Source organism: Haemorhous mexicanus, chromosome 23, assembly GCF_027477595.1.
Source record: "Haemorhous mexicanus isolate bHaeMex1 chromosome 23, bHaeMex1.pri, whole genome shotgun sequence".
In the NCBI taxonomy this organism is placed as follows: domain Eukaryota; kingdom Metazoa; phylum Chordata; class Aves; order Passeriformes; family Fringillidae; genus Haemorhous; species Haemorhous mexicanus.
Window position 1 is genome coordinate 6284136 of NC_082363.1, and position 20871 is coordinate 6305006.

Below are 20871 nucleotides of genomic sequence, written 5' to 3' on the forward strand. Positions count from 1 at the left end.
ACTAGGCTTTGTCCCTTGGTAGATTTTTCCTTGCCATCTTTTTAGCTTTTGCTTTCCTTTAATTAAACAAACCAAAAACCTTTTTATTCTCCATCCAGACCAGCACATCTTCTTTTTTTCTTGAGTAAACAAGGAGCTTTTTTTTGTTTGTTAAGAATTCTCGAGGGTGTCCCACCCCAGCTCTTCCTGTGACAGAAAAATCGATTTTTTGGGAATATTTGAGAGTTTCTTGTGGCCACACCCAGTACCCGTGAATGAGGACGAGCTCTGTGAGCTGGAGCCGTGCATTTTATTTATTTTACATTTTTTAATTCACTCCCAGCATGTTTTCCTTAAATGCCAATTCCTGCTGCACTGAGGTGCAGGTGGAAGGTGTCACAGCACTCCCTGTGCTTCTAAATTGTCATTATTCCCATTATATCCCGTTATTTCCCGTTATATATCATCATTTCCCATTATATTCTCGTATTTCTGATGGGGGATGGTTAATTAGTGATTTTAGAGATCATAATTAGGGATCTCTGCTGTTCTGGGCCTTGTCACCTCTGCCACCTCCTCCCTCACACTCTAAGTCATTTCCATGTCGGAATTGCAGCTTTTTGGTTGCAATCCAATTGATTCACTCCAATTTATTCAATTAAATTGATTCAATCCAATTGATTCAATCCAATTTAATTTATTCCATTTTAATTAATTGATGTGGAATTAAATGCTGACAACGCCTCCATTCGCCAGTTCGCTGGGTTTATCTCCGCCCAGGCACATCCCGCGGGTTCATTAACGCCCCTCCGCCCGGCCGTTCTGACGGACGCTGCTCAATTAACGCCTCATTAACGCCTCGCGTTAATTACGGCGCCGTGAGGCGGCGCTGACGTCATCGGCGCGCGGCGGCGGCGGCCGGAAGTGACGCGTGACGCGCGCGCGGCTGCTCGCAGTGTCCGGTGGCGGCGGCGGTGGTGAGCGGGGCTGGGGGGATACCGGGGGGACACCGCGGGCTCTGAGGGGACAGCGGGGCTGCTGAGGGGACACCGGGGCTGGGGGGACACCGGGAGGGCTCCGCGGGGCTCTCGGGGCTGTGAGGGAAGCCCAGCGCTGAGGGCGGGCGGGCCCGCAGGTGGCGGCGCTCCGTGAGGGCCGCGGGGCTGTTCGGTCCGCCCGGGGGCTCCGCGGGGCGCGGGCGCCGCAATCGGCTCCGAGCCGCGGTGTGCGACAGGCCGGGAGTGCCACAGGAGAGGGAGACAGCGCAGAGCTGCGTGCGTTAGGAAAATTAATCCGCAAATACCAGGGGTGTCTGTCCAAAAAGGAGAGAGAGGAGTGGTTTTACTTTATTCCAATCAAGGGAGAGGCCATGGGGCATTCCCCTGGGGTGTCTCACATTTTTGGAGGACCCAGCCTCCTTTTTATCCCAATTTCCAGCCACATTTCCCTTCTCTCTTTCCTCTTTTCTGAGGTACTTGACAGGTTCAGAGTCCCTGATACCAAAGATTCCCCTCTAATGTACAACCCTCCCTTTTCATTTTTAATTCTTACTGAATTTAGGGGTTTTTCCCCATTTCTGAGGTCCTTGAGAGGTTCAGAGTCCCTGATACACCTGATCCCAAAGGTTCCCCTCTAATGTATAACCCTCCCTTTTCATTTTTATTTCTTACAGAATTTAGGGGTTTTCCTTCCCCGTTGTTTCTTTCATCTCTCAATGTCTAATTTCATTTCTCAGCAAACCTAAAGTTTATTTGTAAAAGCAAATATCTCTTTCCATTCACCAATCAGTGGAATCCTTCCCATTGTTCCTTTTCTCTCCCAGAGCTGGTTTGATCTCCCAGCAGCCCCACAGCTTGTTCATAAAGACAAATCCCTTCTTCCTCTCAGGTGTTCCACAAACCAAACCCCCAGTTTGCAAATTTTTGTCCTTTATACATCTCAATAAACCAGGGAATTAATGCTCATTAGCTATTAGTGGTATCGTTCTCTTGTTAATTAATATTCTGCCTTCTGTGGGTTAATTACTCTTCCCCTTCTCATGCTAATTAGTGCCTTTCTGGGTGGTGCTGGGATGACCTTTTCCTCAGGGACAGCTGATTTCAGCACAGTTGCCTTCATTATTTTCTTCCTTCTCTCAGCAGTTTTCCCATAAATTCTGCATTCTGTGCCCTTTTTCCCCCAAGCTTTGTTACCTCGGGTCATTATTAAACTATAAATTGGTTTTTTTGCCCCTCCAGCAGCTCCCTAAGCTCTTGCAGAGTCTCCTTTGGGTTTAAAACAAACATTTTTGGTCCACCATAAACAACTCCAGCGTGGCTTTACTCAAAACCAGAACATGAAATGTTTGCTCTGAAAAAAATGGGTGTAAAATAGATTTATTTGGGATAAATAGATTTATTTATTAACTAGATTTCGATTTATTTCTTTGTCAACGTCTCCTCCTTTTGCAGAGGGTGTTTTTTTGAACTCCAATGGGTGATGAAAAGGATTCCTGGAAGGTGAAGACTTTAGATGAGATTCTCCAGGAGAAGAAACGAAGGAAGGAGCAAGAGGAGAAGGCAGAGATCAAACGAATGAAAAATGTAAGCTGCTCTTTGAGACTCACTTTAATGGGATTATTCACTTTATTCCTAGAAAACTGCATTTTAGTGGGCTGCACTGCCTGTATCCTGATTTTCTGCTGATTTTTTCTGGTGCTCTGTCAGCTGAAGTCTTTTCTGTGTGGTCTCTAATTCCAAAGTTTAACAAAAATAGGGTGCTTTGTGAAAATTTCATTGGTCTGGCATGATATACCTCAATTTTTTACAGTTATTGGTCAGAAAAGAGAAATAAATTAATGTAAATAATCATTTAAATGTAGATAATTATATATCATTACGTACAATAATTGTTTAAATAAATTAATTTAAAATAAATAAAAATATAAATATATATGTAAAAATAATCAACTGGGGCTGGCAGTTCAAGGAATAATTTTTAAAGATTTTATAGAGGAATGGGTTTAAAATCATGGGTTTGGAATAAATTCTATCTTGCTGTTTGGTTATTGGTCAGGAAAGTTATTATTTAGTTATTGGTCAGAAAAAATAAATAATGTAAGTAACAATTTAAATTTAGATCATTATATGCAATTATATATAATAATTGGTGTTTAAATAAATTAATTTTAAAGAAATAAAAATATATATAAATAAATAAAAATAAAGTAATCAACTGGGGCTTGCAGTTGAAGGAACAACTTTTAAAGATTTTATAGAGGAATGGGTTAAAATCATGGGTTTGGAATCAATTTCATCTTGCTGTTTGGTTATTGTTCAGAAGAGTTATTTAGTTACTGATTAGAAAAGATAAATTAATGTAGTTAATAATTTACATTTAGATAATTATATATAATAATTGCTGTTTAAATTAAATAAGTAAATTTTAAATAAAACTATAAATATATATAAATAAATAAAACTAAATAAATAATCAACTGGGGCTTGCAGTTGAAGGAACAACTTTTAAAGATTTTCTAGGAGAATGGGTTAAAATCATGGGTTTGGAGTCACTTTTCTGTTGCTGTTTTGGTTATTGGTTAGGAAAGTTATTCTTTATTTATTGGTCAGAAAAGATAAATAAATTCATGTAAGTAACAATTTAAATTTAGATAATTATATATAATAATGCTTAAATTAATTTTAAAGAACTAAAAAATAAATAAAAATAAATAATCAGCTGGGGCTTGCAGTTGAAGGAACAATTTTTAAAGATTTTAAAGAAGAGTGAGTTAAAATCATGGGTTTGGAGTCACTTTCCTGTTGCTGTTTGGTTTTGTACAGCTTTGTTCAAATTAATTATTGCAGAAAATAGCACACAACAATTACTGCACTCCTGCTCAGAGTTTAATTTTGTCTAATTCTGTCCAATTAATGCACTTCAGCTCAGTGCTGCTGTCACAAATCAGAATTTTACAGGTGACCAGTCCAGGCTGAGCTTTTGAGCCAGCAAATATTAAATAAGTGATTAAATATTCAGTGATTAAATATTCAGTGATTAAATATTCAGTGATTAAATATTCAGTGATTAAATATTTAGTGATTAAATATTCAGTGATTAAATTTTGAATTGAATTAAACAAAAATTTAAATTTTAAATTTTAAATTGATTTGTGTGGCTCAAATTTTCACTTTGAGCCATACAAATCCATGGATTTCCCCTGTGCTGTTCCCTCAGTCAGATGAGAGGGATTCCAAGAGGGATTCTCTTGAGGAGGGGGAGCTGAGAGACCATCGCATGGAAATCACCATCAGGAACTCACCTTACAGGAGAGAGGACTCCATGGAAGACAGGTAAGAATGAGGAACTAAAAACTTAAAAAATTCCTGAAATTAACCTTTCCATGTCCTGACAAGAGGGTTTCAAATATCTGAAGGGAAAATCAAATTTTAGAAGTGAAAATCCATTTTCTAGAACACGTTTTTGAAGCACTGGTGAAGATTTAACCAGATTTAACCAATTTAAATATTAGGTTCCCATCTTGATTTATTGTGGAAACTCAAAATAAAATGGGAATCTTTTCCAGCCAAGGAAATGTGTGGATTTCCCCTGTCACCTCCCTGGGTTTATTCCTGTCCTGCCTTCCAGGGGAGAAGAAGATGATTCCTTGGCTATCAAACCCCCCCAGCAGATGTCCCGGAAAGAGAAAACCCATCACAGGAAGGATGAGAAGAGGAAAGAGAAACGCAGGCACAGGAGCCACTCTGCAGAAGGTGCTTCTTGCCACTCCTGGGAGCTTCTGGGAGTAGAATAAACATCAGAAACTCACACTGAGGGAACCACAGCAGGTGGATGGAGAGAGGAATGGGAATTGTTGATTTCTTTGGCTGTTTGAGTGCCCTTAGGGGAATGACAGGGGTGTGAGCGTGGTTGAGAGGACAGAAATCACTTTGGGACAGGGACACTGAGGTCACCTTTACTCCTTGAAGCCTGATAAGATTCTCTCTGGCTTCACTGAGTGAAAGACCTCTGATCTTTGTACCTGCCAAGGAAAAAAAAATACCCTTTCTAGAGCCATTCCCCTTTTTTACTTTAATACAAATATTCATGCAAAACCTTACAGACTTTGGACTTTCCAACCCCCTTTCAGAACAGGATTTTGCCTTTAGGAAAACAACAGAGCACATGGCGATAGTTCTCATCAGTTTCACCCCCTGAGTTTTGCTTTCAGTGATTATTTTGAGCAGTAACACTCGGAAATTGATTTCTGTTTGTTCAAGGGAAACATGCCAGAGTGAAAGAGAAAGAACGGGAGCATGAGCGTAGGAAGAGACATAGAGAAGAGCAGGATAAAGCCCGGCGTGAATGGGAGAGACAGAAACGGAGAGAGATGGCAAGGGAGCATTCCAGGAGGGAGAGGTACATCCATCCCTCCCTCCCCTGGGGAGGGACACCAGCACCTGCCTCCTCTGAGCTTTTCTTGTGAAATGACCAAAAAAATCCACAGTGAGAACTTGTCTGTGTTCCTGGGGATGTGTTCTTCTCTTTAAAGTGCTTTGTCACCCTGGATATTCCAGGTGAATTCACTGGAATAAAAAGATTGGATGGTCTTAGAGGTTTTTTCCAACCAGATTTGCACAGGGGATTAATTATCTGGATTATCAGGGGGTTAATTAACTGGACTGGCTTAATTTCTGCTTAAATCCTGATAGGGTGGAGAACTCCTGGTCTGGGTTTTTTAAAGGATCAGCTGAAAAACTCCCCCTGTTTCTGACTGATGCACGACTGGGGGTGTTGAGAAGGAAGTTGAGTTCAGTGGTTTGGTGCTGCAAACCAGTTTTCCTTCTCTTCACCAGCTGAATTTGTAACAAACAAAAATTATTTTCCAGAGATCGCCTGGAGCAACTGGAGAGGGAAAGGGAAAGAAAAATCCGGGAGCAGCAGAAGGAGCAGCGGGAGCAAAAGGAGAGAGAGAGGAGAGCTGAGGAGAGGAGGAAGGAGAGGGAAGCCAGGAGAGAAGGTGACTCCCTCTGCATAAATCCTCTTCATATTTATTATCACTTTCCTACCTGCTGACACTGTGCTGGAATGGGGGGATAGAAAGTGGTTTTTATTAAAGCAGCAGCAGAATTTAAAAAATATTCAAGTGGGGAAGGCCTTTGACATGGGAGGGAAAAGGAAATGTAAGTTTTACATGGGGAGATAAAATGATGTGATGTTATGGGCCTTAAATAGCCTGAGGAAGTTGGTCAGTCAGTGAGTCTTTGCCTCTCCCTGTCAGGGAGATTTCCTGTAAAAACAGCATTTCTGGAGGGGGGGATGTCCCATAAAAACAGCATTTCTGGAGGGGGGGATGTCCCATAAAAACAGCATTTCTGGAGGGGGAGATGTCCCATAAAAACAGCATTTCTGGAGGGGGAGATGTCCCATAAAAACAGCATTTCTGGAGGGGGAGATGTCCCATAAAAACAGCATTTCTGGAGGGGGAGATGTCCCATAAAAACAGCATTTCTGGAAGGGGGGGGATGTCCCATAAAAACAGCATTTCTGGAAGGGGGGGGGATGTCCCATAAAAACAGCATTTCTGGAGGGGGGGATGTCCCATAAAAACAGCATTTCTGGAGGGGGGTATGTCCCATAAAAACAGCATTTCTGGAGGGGGGGATGTCCTATAAAAACAGCATTTCTGGAGGGGGGGATGTCCCATAAAAACAGCATTTCTGGAGGGGGGGATGTCCCATAAAAACAGCATTTCTGGAGGTGCCACTGTGTGCACCCAGCACAACCCCAGTGGTTCTGAACTCTTTGGCTGAGTCTGTCTCAGTTGGATAGAGGTTGAAACCTCCAAAATCAGTGTTTTAAGGATTTGGGGGAATAAATTGCAAAGAGGGAGAGGTCGTGTAAGAACTCCAGGCATGGAAGATGCTGCAGTGGGAGGCAGGTGGGATTTTCTGGTGCCTGAGCAGTTCAAGTTCTGCCCTTGAACTCTTTGCACAGCGTGTTGGGTGTTTGCAATCTCAGCTCAGATCATTTTTGGTTCAAGGATCTCTGTCCCAGCTTTCAGAGGTAAAAATCAGAGCCCTTTCCTGTGCTCAGGTGCTAGAGATTATTCAAGAATAGCAGAACAAACCATATTTTTTGCTTTCTCTCCCTTGCTCAGCTCATAGCAAACAGCTCCTTTTTGTGCTTAGCTTTAAGCTGATAGTGCTCAATCTGTGTAACCTTTCATTTAATTGGTTTTATTGTTCTGAATGTTCTGTCAGCTCCTTCTAAACCTCAGCTGGTTTTGTTCTTTTATTATTTCTCACTTCTTTCTCTGGCATTAATGCTTTACAATCAGGGTGTTTACTGTGTAACATACAGGGCAGCTTGCTTCTTTTTTTAAGTGTGGCAGCAGCTTTCTCTAAGCAGTACAAATCCATATTTTATTTGAGATAAATCAAAACTCTTCATTCTCCCAGATTTAAGTAGGTTCCTCTCCCACTCTTCCCCATTACCCTGTTTAAAAAAAAAAAAAAAAAAAGGAAAAACATTCAAGTCAGGTGGCTGTGGCAGACAGGACAACTCTAATTAGGCAGATGTAACAATTTCTTGTGGTTTTGTTTTCCCTAGTTTCTGCACACCATAGAACAGTGAGGGAAGAATATGGAGACAAAGTAAAAATGAGACCCTGGAGTCGCAGCCCCTTGCGCCAGCAGAGAGACAAGCTTGAGCAAGGAGAGAGCAGGAAACCAGGTAGCATCTGCCACTCTACACTGTCTTGGGGGGCAGCTGGGGTAAAAATCAAATTAAATTCATTTTTAGTCTCAAACAAACATCCCAGGTGCTCAGTTCAAGTCTTGTCCAGCTCAGCCCCAGCGGCGTAAGTCTGGAACCTTCACCAATATCTCTTTCCTAAAGCAGTGCTGGTTTTGCAGGAGATGCACAAGTGATCCATGGAATATTTAGGGCTAGGAGTAGCAGTTGGAAAAGTTTCAAAGTGAGTTAACCCCGTTCAGTGGTGAAAGAAGCAGCTGACTGAATTGTTAAAATCCTGCAGTTGAATTGCCTTGCAGGTCAAAAAGGGATTGGTTACTCCAGCTCCCGTTGGATTTGGGGTTAGGAGCTAAATTACCTCAAAAAGTGACCTCACAGGGCTCAGTGTGAGCATCACCAAGTCTGTCATCTTGCAGAATTAAATTCTGAAGGCAGAGTTCTGCTTAGATGGCGAATTTTGTTTTCCAAGCCAGAAAATGATCCCACCTGAAGGTTCTAGGGGTAGAGAACTTGCACAAGTGACATAAAAAAACCTTTGTTTGAAGGAGGAAAGCTCTGTGTCTGCCTTGCTAACGTGTGCAGCTGTGGAAAGAAGTGTAAGCACTCAGAACAGGATGGGATCAGCTGGAGTTCCAGCTGGAGGCACTCAGAGCAGGGTGGGATCAGCTGGAATTCCAGGTGAGGGCACCCAGAGCAGGATGGGATCAGCTGGAATTCCAGGTGGGGGCCCTCAGAGCAGGGTGGGATCAGCTGGAATTCCAGGTGAGGGTACCCAGAGCAGGGTGGGATCAGCTGGAATTGCAGCTGGAGGCACCCAGAGCTGGGTGGAATCAGCTGGAATTCCAGCTGGAGCAGGCAGCAAGGCCTGGGAAGCTCCTGCCCCATCAGCCACCGGGGATTTTTCGTGGTGATCCCTGGAGCAGTGAGCACTGACAGTGACCAGTGTGAAGGGACCCTGTCCTGGTGATTCTTGTCACCGTGGTGCTTTTTTCCCCTTTTTTCCTCTGTTTTAATTCATCTTACAAGACCTTAGGAACACATCATGTTTAGAAATCAGGTCAATATTCCATATTTTTGGCTGTTGATCCTGCACCACTGCAATTCACAAAAGCTGTTTGTCATTGAGCAGAGTGTGGGATGATTATTATTTTTTTTTAGTGCTCTGAATTTCCAATACTGAATATTCAGCACTGATTTAATGCCAGCAGAAAATGAAGCAGTTCCCTGGGAATTCAGAGGCTTGGAAATGATACTCAATTAGCACTGTTATTTTTAATTTTTGTGGTTTCAGCAGTAAAAGAAGAGAAACCAGAAGAGAGGGATCCTCTGTCAGACTTGCAAGACATCAGTGACAGTGAGAGGAAAACCAGCTCAGCAGAGTCTTCCTCAGGTGATTAAATGCAATTTAGGAGCTGTAATTAATTGTACAGATGTAATTAATTTCTCTGCTGAGCAAACACTGGGTGTTAAATGCCTGATTATTCCTGGACAGAATCTGGATCAGGCTCAGAAGAGGAGGAGGAAGAGTCCAGCAGTGAAGGCTCTGAGGAAGAGGGAGAGGAAGAGGAGGAGGAGGAGGAGACAGGAAGCAATTCTGAGGAGGTGTCTGAGCAATCAGCAGGTGAGGATTTCACCAAGCAGGGCTACAGGGGTGATTTTCTTTATTTTCCTCATCCTGTGCTGTTTTATTTGAACATTTTCCTTTTCTCTTAGTCTAGGCTAGGCTGAGACCTCACAGGTCAAGATAACTAAAAAGAAACCACCCAAGTCCAAGTCCCATTCTATCCTTTTGGTAGAGGTAATACCAATTCTTCATCTAAGAAGCCAGATCAGAAACCTGAGAGCCATTTTTGTCTCCCTAACTGCTCAGCACTTCAGGTGGTTCTGTAACACATCAGATGCTCTGCAGAGCACAGTCTGCACTTCTTTGGGGGGTGGTGAAATCCAAATGTCTTTTGTCATTTTCAATTCTTTTCTGTTGCAAATTTCAGAAGTTTTTACCAAATGAATGAAGATAATAATCCAAAAGTTCAGTAAAGAAGTCTGAGTGCAGCCATTCTTGTCATGAATTAGTAAAGAAAAGGCACAGGAGCAGGCTCTGATGGCTGGCTCTTTTTCTGTAAAATCAATTCCAATTAATAAGGAAATATTCATCACTTATTTACCTGCTCATCCCAATTCCCAGAGAATTGGTAAAAGTTGTGTTCCCTGTTGGAAGTGAAACAGAAGTTCTTGGTCACTGACAGTGCAGAAGCCTGGTGAGATGGGAGAGGATTCCAGCAGGGATTTGCCTCCAGAAATGTGGATTTTTCCCAACCCAGCTTGGTTCTGTTTTGCAGAGGAGGTGAGTGAAGAGGAGATGAGCGAAGAGGAGGAACGGGAGAATGGAAACCACATCCCAGTTGGTACAATGCAAATCCTCAATGTCTTAAAGAAGTGTTTGGCTGAGTTTTTGCAGCTAGATAAATCTATTTCTACAAATATTTAAAAGATTGAAATGCTCTTCTCATGTCAAACTCAGAAATTCCTTGCAATCTGCTCCAAGCTTTGCTTAGAGGGAATCAGCCTAATGAGCTGATGTTTCCTTCTCTTTCATTTTGTGTTCTTTTGTCCTGTCCTCTCATCAAAATCAGAGAATGAGATTGAGACATCCTGGGTCAGTTTTCTCCTTAATCCTGGTGCAAAGATTTCTTTTTCTGACCTGCTGCATTACCACTGGAAGCTGTAGGTGAATTCCTGAAAGCATCACCTTTGCCAAGAAGAGAAATTTGGCTTCTCCACCATCCCCTGCCATGCAGTGCTCAATGTCACCACCTTCATTTACCTAAAGCTGAGTTTAGTTAATCCTTACAGCTCCTCTTTCCACGACTGATTCTGACTTTTGAAGTTCCAGAGTCGAGGTTTGACCGGGATTCTGCAGGGAGTGAGGTGGAGGAGGAGGAGGTGGGGGAGGGCTCCCCTCATTCCAATGCCATGACAGAAGGGGAGTACATTCCTGATTCTCCAGCTTCCTCCCCCATCGAGCTGAAACAGGAGCTTCCCAAGTATCTTCCTGCCCTCCAGGTAGGGGATCACCCTCTGCAGTGTTTTTGATATCACTGATATCTGTTATCTTGCTGTTGCTGTCTGGAAATAGATCCTTGTGAGAGGAGAGTTCTGTTATCATAAACAGAAACTGCTTATTCCTTATGTAACCAACAGCAAAGTGTAGAAATACTTATAAAAATCACTTTTTTACTAATTAATTGTGTGAAAGGTGCTGAGTTGCTGCCTTGGCCTTTGTGTAGAAGTGAATGGAATAATCTAATTAATCTGCTGAAACACAGGCTTTGTCCAGGATTCCTTTAGAAACTCCATGACAAACCAACCCCAAAGACACCTTTCTCATAGGGTTTATAGCTGCATTCTTCAGCAACTTCACAGTTAAAATTTACCAGAGGTTTTTAAAAAGGCAAAACCTTCCCCCAGATGCTGGAGGAGTGAATGTTGTTCTGTGATTTTTTTCAGGGCTGTCGCAGTGTGGAGGAATTCCAGTGTTTGAACAGGATTGAAGAAGGAACCTATGGTGTGGTGTACAGGGCAAAGGACAAAAAGACTGGTGGGTTTCAGAGCCCTCCACTTCCCTCAGGATATTTAGGGCTGCAAATTACATTTTTCAGTGATGAACAAAATCGATTTAAAATATTTCTTTACTCATTTTCAAGGAAAAGCAGCACAGATAATTAAATATTTAATCAGTGAGCCAACACCTGGTGATGTGAATTATTAACTGTGTGATGGGAAATATGTTTCCTTTGCAGATGAAATCGTGGCTCTGAAGAGACTGAAAATGGAAAAGGAGAAGGAAGGTTTTCCCATTACTTCTCTGAGAGAAATAAATACAATTCTGAAAGCACAGCACCTGAATATTGTCACTGTCAGAGTAAGGCTGCAGTCTGTCATGTCTGAAGTACTTTTGTTGTTGAAATATTCCTCTTGGCTTTTAAATAGAAAAATATCCCAACCCTGGCAGATCTTGCTCCTGTGAGCAGTTGTGTGCTGCTCCAGAGGCTGGGCAGACATCCCTGTCTGCACAGCCTGATGTTTTACAAAAAATGAGCTGCTGTTAATAGAAAAAATACCATTTTAAAGGATTTTTCCAATTGCAGCCTCCATCCTCTTGCCAGAACATTTCCAGAATTGATTTTGGATGCTTTTTAAGCACCATGTGTAGGTTTTACTCACCTGGTTCTGTCTTGCAGGAGATCGTTGTGGGCAGCAACATGGATAAAATCTATATTGTGATGAATTATGTGGAACACGACCTCAAGAGCCTGATGGAAACAATGAAACAGCCTTTCCTGCCAGGTACTGCTTGCCACAGTGTCCTGGAATTCTCAGAGCTGGAAAAGTGGCCAAGACAAATGGCCCTGCTGGCTCTGGGCACTGCTATGTGGAATGTGCTGTGTTCCTTGGGACTGCCAATTCCTGCCTTTTTCTGGTGCTTCTGTCAAACCTGACCCAATTCAAGGTGCTGGCCCAGCCTCGTGGTGCTGAGAGCTGGTGATGAATCCACTTTGTGTTTGGGGTGGAGCTGGTCAGAGGTGAAACTGGGGGAGTTTCACTGTGCTGAACTGAAAATAAACATTTGCCTTTAATACTGTCCACTGTCTGTGAGAGAATAATTTCTGAGCACAACTTGGATAAATTCCACTTGCCCAAATGAATTTTGTTCTTCTGTGACTCATTTTTTAACTTGCCACTCCTTGCTGCCCTCTACCCTGTCCTCCAAACAACCCAAACACCAATTCAAGGTGGATTTATTTTCTTCTGTGCATTTTTTTATCATTCCAGGGGAAGTGAAGACTTTGATGATTCAGTTACTACGAGGGGTCAAACACCTCCACGACAACTGGATCCTTCACAGAGACCTGAAAACCTCCAACCTGCTGCTCAGTCATTCAGGCATTTTAAAAGTAAGAATTAGGAAAATAAAGAAAAAGAGGAAATCAGGACAAATTCTGTGCTGCAGAATTAGACAGAATTGCAGCTGTGCCCAAAGCTCTGTGCAGTGGCACTGGTGGTGAATGAGCAGTGCTGGAAATGTTGCTTCTTTTCCTTTCAGGTTGGAGATTTTGGATTAGCCAGGGAATATGGGTCTCCCCTGAAGCCCTACACCCCCGTGGTTGTGACCCTGTGGTACAGAGCTCCAGAGCTGTTGCTTGGAGCAAAGGTGAGCTCCTCCTTCCTCTGGCTGCTTTTATAGAACACCTGCCTCTATTTTATAAATCATGATCAAAGTGTGAGCATGCTCAGGTCTTTATATTGATTCATAGCTGAAAATCCTGAATATTCAATATTTTCCATCCTAATGACATCTAAAACTCTTCCATCCTTCCTCCCCACACGGAGGATGGGTGGCTGACAGATGGGTTTTGTCCCCTGGAATGCTGATGTGCTCAGTGCTGATGGACTTGTCGTGGATTGTGGCAAAATGTCACCTCTGGCAGCTGGGTTTTAAATGCCTTTTTAAATTAGTCTAAAACCTGTGACATCTGAGAGCAGAACAAGGTGGTGGCACTGTTCTAGAATGTTCCCTGCTGGTAACTGAAATCTGGGTGAGATCAGGGCTGCAGTGCCAAGAGCCCTGGCAGAAAAAATTGAGGTTTGTCAGCTGTGCTGCTTTGTTTGTGAGTGGAAAAGAGAGGCATCAGTGTGGAGACTTTCCACCTTTCATCCTGAAAAGATTTGTGGACAGTGGTATTGCTCATGGTTCACAGTAATTAGAAATTGGAAATAATTACAGTGAGAGAATAATTAAGACCTGGCCCTTGGGCATGGGACTGGTTTTGTGTATTCTGCTCAAAAAACCCCAAATAAACCCCCAGAAGCCACAAGATCAGTGAAAATATCTTCCTGATTTTTCTGAGGTGTAATTTTATTTCCCTTCTTTCCAGGAATATTCCACAGCCATAGACATGTGGTCAGTGGGCTGTATTTTTGGGGAGCTGTTGACACAGAAGCCACTGTTCCCAGGGAAGTCAGAAATCGACCAGATTAACAAAGTTTTTAAGGTAATTTTAAAAATATTTTGGGATTTTCACTGGTTTTTAGAAACAGGAGCATTGGAGTTGTGCTTGTTCTTTAACAGAGATTCAGCCTCAATAAAAAGTTATTTAGGGAAAAGTTAGTTATTTAGGAAAAAGTTAGTTATTTAGGAAAAAGTTAGTTATTTAGGAAAAAGTTAGTTATTTAGGAAAAAGTTAGTTATTTAGGAAAAAGTTATTTAATAAAAAGTTATTTATTCTGCTTCACCACACTTTGAGTAGTCTGAGACCACGATTGGTCATGTCTGTTTTCTCTGGATGCTTCCCAACTCCTCATGAATAAATAAATCAAACATTGCACTCTGAGTTTATCAAAGGGCTGTTTTAATTTTAATTTGCAGGATCTGGGTACTCCCAGTGAGAAGATCTGGCCTGGTTACAACGAGCTGCCAGCAGTGAAGAAAATGACCTTCACAGAATATCCCTACAACAACCTGCGCAAGAGATTCGGGGCTCTGCTCTCTGACCAGGGCTTTGACCTGATGAACAAGTGGGTGCCAAATTCAGGGATCCCTGGGCAGCAAAACAATTCCCTGTGCTGTGACAAGTTTAGAAAATCAAGCCCAGGCTGTGTGGTTAGCACTGTGGTACAGGAGTATCTGCTGTGTTGGTGGAATGGCTGAAATCTCTCTTGAAATAGCAAAAATTGTAAATATTCCAGTGGGATTACCCTGGGTCCCTTTGGAGCTTTATCTGACTGTCCAAGGGAATTGGTGTAATTCTATTTATTTGGTATCATTTTATTAATTCTGTTATACCCAATAATAGAATGGCTAAAATCTCTCTTGAAATAGCAAAAATTGTAAATATTCCAAAGGGATTACCCTGGGTCCTTTGGAGCTTGATCTGACTGTCCAAGGGAATTGGTGTAATTCTATTTTTTTTGGTATCATTTATTACTGGCTATTGGTATAATTCTGTTATACCCAATAATAGAATGGCTAAAATCTCTCTTGAAATGGCAAAAATTGTAAATATTCCAGTGGAATCACCCTGGGTCCCTTTGGAGCTTTATCTGATTGTCCAAGGGAATTGGTGTAATTATGTTAATTTGGTTTCATTTTATTATTTATCTTTTTATTCTATTAATTTGGTATCATTTTATTATTTAGTATCATTTTATTAATTCTGTTATACCCAATAATAAAATGGCTAAAATCTCTCTTGAAATAGCAAAAATTGTAAATATTCTAAAGGGATTACCCTGGGTCCCTTTGGAGCTTGATCTGACTGTCCAAGGGAATTGGTGTAATTCTGTTAATTTGGTTTCATTTTATTATTTATCTTTTTATTCTATTAATTTGGTATCAATTTATTATTTGGTATCATTTTATTAATTCTGTTATACCCAATAATAAAATGGCTAAAATCTCTCTTGAAATAGCAAAAATTGTAAATATTCCAAAGGGATTACCCTGGGTCCCTTTGGAGTTTTATCTGATTGTCCAAGGGAATTGGTGTAATTCTATTTATTTGGTATAATTTTATTAATTCTGTTATACCCAATAATAGAATGTCTAAAATCTCTCTTGAAATAGCAAAAATTGTAAATATTCCAGTGGAATCACCCTGGGTCCTTTGGAGCTTTATCTGATTGTCCAGTGGTATTGGTGTAATTCTATTTATTTGGTATCATTTATTACTGGGTATTGGGTATAATTCTATTAATTTAACATAATTTTATTACTGGACACTTTGTATTAATTTGGTATAATTTTATCACTGCTATTGAGTATAATTCTATTACTGGGTATTGGTATAATTCTATTAATTTGGTATCATTTTATTACTGGATATTGGCTATAATTCTATTACTTTGATATCATTTTATTACTGGGCATTGGGTATGATTTTATTACAGGATATTTGGTAAATTCTATTAATTGGTTATACCCAATACCCAATTATTCTATTAATTGGGTATTGGGTGTAATTCTCTGACTAGGTAATGGGTATAACTATTAATTTGGTATAATTTTTCTACTGGTATTTGGTATAATTCTATTAATTTGTTTTAATTCTATGACTGGATACTGTGCATAATTCTATTAATTTTAATTTTTCCCTTCCAATACCCAGTAATAAAATGATACCAAATTAATACAAAATGTCCAGTAATAAAATTATATAAAATTAATAGGACTATACCCAGTGATAAAATGATACCAAATTAATACAAAGTGTCCAGTAATAAAATTATATTAAAATAATAGAATTATACCAAATACTTAGTAAGAAAATTATACCAAAGTAATTCAAAAATGTCCAGTAGTGAAATGATACCAAATGAATAAAATTATACCCAATGTCCAGTAATAAAATGATAGCAAATGAATAGAATTATACCAATAGCCAGTGATAAAATTATATCAAATTAATACAAAATGTCTAGTAATAAAACTATGTTAAATTAATAGAATTATACCAAATACCCAGTAATAGAATTATTCCAAATTATTAGAATTATACCCAATACCAGTAATAAAATTATACCAAAATAATACAAAATTTCCAGTAATAAAATGATACCCAAGTAATAGAATTATACCCAATACCCAGTAATAGAATTATTCCAAATTAATAGAACTATACCCAATACCAGTAATAAAATTATACCAAAATAATACAAAATTTCCAGTAATAAAATGATACCCAAGTAATAGAATTATACCCAATACCCAGTAATAGAATTCCAAATTAATAGAACTATACCCAATACCAGTAATAAAATTATATCAAATTAATACAAAATGTCCAGTAATAAAATTATACCCAAGTATTAGAATTATACCCAATACCCAGTAATAGAATTATCCCAAATGAACAGAATAATTCCCAATACCCAGTAATAGAATTATCCCAATAGCCAGTAATAGAATTATATCCAATTCCCAGTAATAAAATGATCCAAAAGTAATAGAATAATTCCCAATACCCAGTAATAGAATTATCCCAAAGCAATAGAATTATCCCAATACCCAGCAATAGAATTATCCCAAAGCAATAGAATTATCCCAATACCCAGCAATAGAATTATGCCAAAGCAATAGAATTATCCCAATACCCAGCAATAGAATTATCCCAAAGCAATGGAATAATTCCCAATACCCAGTAATGGAATTATGCCAAAGCAATAGAATTATCCCAATACCCAGCAATAGAATTATCCCAAAGCAATGGAATAATTCCCAATACCCAGTAATGGAATTATCCCAAAGGAATAGAATAATTCCCAATACCCAGTAATAGAATAATTCCCAATACCCAGTAATAGAATTATCCCAATACCCAGTAACGGAATTATCCCAAAGCAATAGAATTATCCCAATACCCAGTAATAGAATTATGCCAAAGCAATAGAATTATCCCAATACCCAGTAATAGAATTATCCCAAAGCAATAGAATTATCCCAATACCAAGCAATAGAATTATCCCAAAGCAATAGAATTATCCCAATACCTCCTGACAGAATTCCACCCAACTAATCAAATCACACCAAATCAACAGAATCCCACCCAACACCAGTAACAGAATCATCCCCAATACCCAGTGCCAGAACTCTGTTGAACATCACAAACCCCTCCAGTGCATTCCTGAGCCATTCACAGTTTTGGGGGGCTGGAATCTCCTTTTCCTGGCAGTTTCCTGACGTACTACCCGGCGCGGCGCATCACGGCCGAGGACGGGCTGAAGCACGAGTACTTCCGCGAGACCCCGCTGCCCATCGACCCCTCCATGTTCCCCACCTGGCCGGCCAAGAGCGAGCAGCAGAGGGTCAAGAGGGGCACCAGCCCCCGGCCCCCCGAGGGAGGGCTGGGCTACAGCCAGCTGGTGAGTGTGGCACAGCTCCAGGGCCTCCTCTGGGGCTGGCCTTGGCATCCTGAGTCCAGGCCAAAGTCAGGGCTGGTGAGTGTGGCACTGGGCAGGGAGCCTGACTGGCAGGGAGAGTCCAGCCTTCCTTCCCAAAGCCCAGGGAGAGTCCTGCCTTCCTTCCCAAAGCCCAGGGAGAGTCCTGCCTTCCTTCCCAAAGCCCAGGGAGAGTCCAGCCTTCCTTCCCAAAGCCCAGGGAGAGTCCAGCCTTCCTTCCCAAAATGTGTGAGTGTGGCACAACTCCAGGTCCTCACTGGGCTGGGATTTGCTTGGGTTCCTGACTGGCAGGGAGAGTCCAGCTTTCCTTCCCAAAGCCCAAGGAGAGTCCAGCCTTCCTTCCCAGAGCCCAGGGAGAGTCCAGCCTTCCTTCCCAAAGCCCAGGGAGAGTCCAGCCTTCCTTCCCAAAGCCCAGGGAGAGTCCAGCCTTCCTTCCCAAAGTCAGGGCTGGTGAGTGTGGCACTGGGCAGGGATTTGTTTGGGAGCCTGACTGGCAGGGAGAGTCCAGCCTTCCTTCCCAAAGCCCAGGGACAGTCCAGCCTTCCTTCCCAAAGCCCAAGGAGAGTCCAGCCTTCCTTCCCAAAGCCCAGGGAGAGTCCAGCTTTCTTTCCCAAAGCCCAGGGAGAGTCCAGCTTTCCTTCCCAAAGCCCAGGGTGAGTCCAGCTTTCCTTCCCAAAGCCCAGGGTGAGTCCAGCTTTCCTTCCCAAAGCCCAGGGACAGTCCAGCTTTCCTTCCCAAAGCCCAGGGACAGTCCAGCTTTCCTTCCCAAAGTCAGGGCTGGTGATTGTGGCACAGAGCAGAGCCTGCCCTGGACTTTCCTCGGGATCCTGAGATTAATCTAGACTGGCAGGGAAAGTCCAGTTTTCCTTCTGAAAGCCCAGGGAATGTCCAGCTTTCCTTCCCAAAGTCAGTGCTGGTGAGTGTGGCATGGCTCCAGAGTCTCAGCTGGGCTGGGCTTGGGATCCTGGGATTGACCTGGACTGGCAGGGAAGGTCCAGCTTTCCCTCCCAAAGTCAGTGTGAGTTGGGCACAGCTCCAGAGCCTCAGCTGGGGCTGGGTTTTGGTTGGGATCCTGGGATTGACCTGGTCTGGCAGAGAAGGTCCAGCTTCCCTTCCCAAAGTCAGTGTGAGCTGGGCACAGCTCCAGAGCCTCAGCTGGGCAGGGCTTTGCTTGGGATCCTGAGATTCCTGGAGAAGCCCATTTTTTTCTTTCTCCTGCTATCAAAAGTGGGTACAGACCTAGGAACACTCCAACTGCTTTTAGCAATGGCAAATTTTGAAATAGCAATATTTAAAGATTATGAATAACTTTAACTGTGATGCTTCTAAACCAAACAAATTATTTCTCATCTTGAGATAGTTTATTTTTGTGGTTTAGATTTTTGGAGGGGTAAATGCAGCTGGCCAGCCCCTGCTCAGTGCCCTGTGCTTGGTTTTCACAGGGTGATGATGACCTGAAGGACACAGGTTTCCACCTGACCACCACAAATCAAGGAGCATCTGCTGCAGGACCTGGCTTCAGCCTCAAGTTTTGAACTCAACGTAAAAAAAAGGGGGGGAAAACCCCCAAAAAGCAAAACAAAACAAAAAAAAAAGCACCATTCATGTGAGTGGATTTGAGTGCCCCAGTTCTGTTCTGTGTCAGGGGCACCAGATGTTTTTCCCTGTGAAAAAAACTCAAAGATTATCACAGATTCCAAGGCTCTTGTTTTATAAATCCATGTGGAGTTGAACTGCTGCATTCCATTAGAGGACTGGAGTTACCTGAAAACCCCAGGACCATCACAAACTGTGACAAAGGACAACTTGGAATAACAGTCCTGGAACACTTTCTGGTTTATTTTTAGGGGTTTTTTTTTTTCTTTTTTTGTTGAGTTTGTTTTGTTTTTTTTTTTCTTCCTTGTAAATTTGTAGAATTAAAATACATTTTCAATTGTTTAATAGTGTGAAGGATTTCATTGCTTCACATGCAGCAAAGTGGGTGACAGTAAAGAGAGTTTATTTTTTATTTTAATTAAGTAAATTGTTTGTGACTGAATATATTTGGGGCAAAAAGAAAAATGACAATTCTGAGGTTTGTATCTTTGGAGAGAGTTGGGGTGGGTTTGATACTCCCTGACCAGATTTTTTTTTGTTGTTGTTGTTCTGTAAATGTATTTACAGTGGTGCAAAACAAATTACTCTATTGTTTTATAAATCAAAAAGATTTAATATGGAGACTTGAAACTTGATTTCCTGTAAAGTTTTCTTTTTAAATACATGCCCTTTTTCCATGCAGAGAAGAGCTCAGCTGTAGTGGTTGTGCAAGGCCACATTCCAGTCCTTTCTGGGGAAAGAGGAGAGGAGGAATCACGTTGGAATCTCATCCTCTGGAGCCCCCCTGATTGGTGAAGCTGTCACTTTGTTTTGGGAACAGGGAGATCTGGAAAACACCACATTTTCCTGCAGCCACAGCTGGGCCCCAGGCCAGGAAGGGATTAACTCCAACCCTAAACATTTTATCAGTTTCAGTCCATTGTGGAGAGCTTTGGGGCTGGAATGTGGCTGTGCTGAGCTGGGAAAGCAGGCTGCTGCTTTTCCTGGGGGGAAGACAGAACTCCCTGTTCCCCTCAGCCTGAAGGAGAAACAGCTGAAATTCCTGAGTCCAGGAGCTTCCCCAGGAGCTCAGGGAGAAGCTGGGGAGGATTAAAGCATGACCCCAGTGCCTGGTTTGGCCATGACATGGAACTGTTCCCTTCCCAGCCCCCCTGCCCCCAGCTCTGCAGCCCCTCTGAGCTCCCCCAGCTGCACAGGGCCCTTCACCTCGTCCTGAGGGAGGGAATCACCTCAGTCCCACAGGGCTCAGGGACCAAACTGAGCAGCTCAGAGCCCTAATTACCAAACCCTGGGCAGCTCAGACCCCTCAAGGACCAAACTGGGCAGTGCAGACCCCTCAAGAACCAGCTCTGAGCAGCTCAGAGCCCTTAATTACCAAACCCTGAGCAGCTCAGACCCCTCAAGAACAAAACTGGGCAGCTCAGACCCCTTAATTACCAAACTGGGCAGCTCAGAGCCCTTAATTACCAAACTGAGCAGTTCAGACCCTTCAAGGACCAAACTGGGCAGTGCAGACCCCTCAAGGACCAGCTCTGCGCAGTGCAGACCCTTAATTACAAACTCTGAGCAGCTCAGACCCCTTAATTACCAAACTCTGAGCAGCTCAGA

General features: G+C 42.1%; 1 protein-coding gene across 4 annotated transcripts; it reads left to right on the top strand.

Moving 5' to 3' along the window:
• Positions 1-877: 877 nt before the first annotated feature.
• On the top strand, positions 878-19949 carry LOC132337703 (cyclin-dependent kinase 11B). 4 transcript variants are annotated; one of them, XM_059866493.1, is made up of 20 exons: positions 878-953; positions 2430-2561; positions 4195-4310; positions 4606-4730; positions 5238-5376; positions 5847-5977; positions 7570-7692; positions 9005-9103; positions 9206-9334; positions 10053-10118; positions 10601-10776; positions 11221-11311; positions 11514-11635; positions 11955-12060; positions 12547-12668; positions 12818-12925; positions 13650-13766; positions 14141-14289; positions 17442-17631; positions 19110-19949. In XM_059866493.1, the coding sequence occupies exons 2-20, from the start codon at positions 2451-2453 to the stop codon at positions 19200-19202; spliced, it is 2313 nt and encodes a 770-aa protein (XP_059722476.1). In that variant the 5' UTR covers positions 878-953; positions 2430-2450; the 3' UTR covers positions 19203-19949. The 4 variants fall into 4 exon arrangements, with proteins under 4 accessions (XP_059722476.1, XP_059722478.1, XP_059722477.1 ...); XM_059866495.1 differs by having other exon boundaries at positions 10607-10776; XM_059866494.1 differs by having other exon boundaries at positions 9008-9103.
• Positions 19950-20871: the final 922 nt, after the last annotated feature.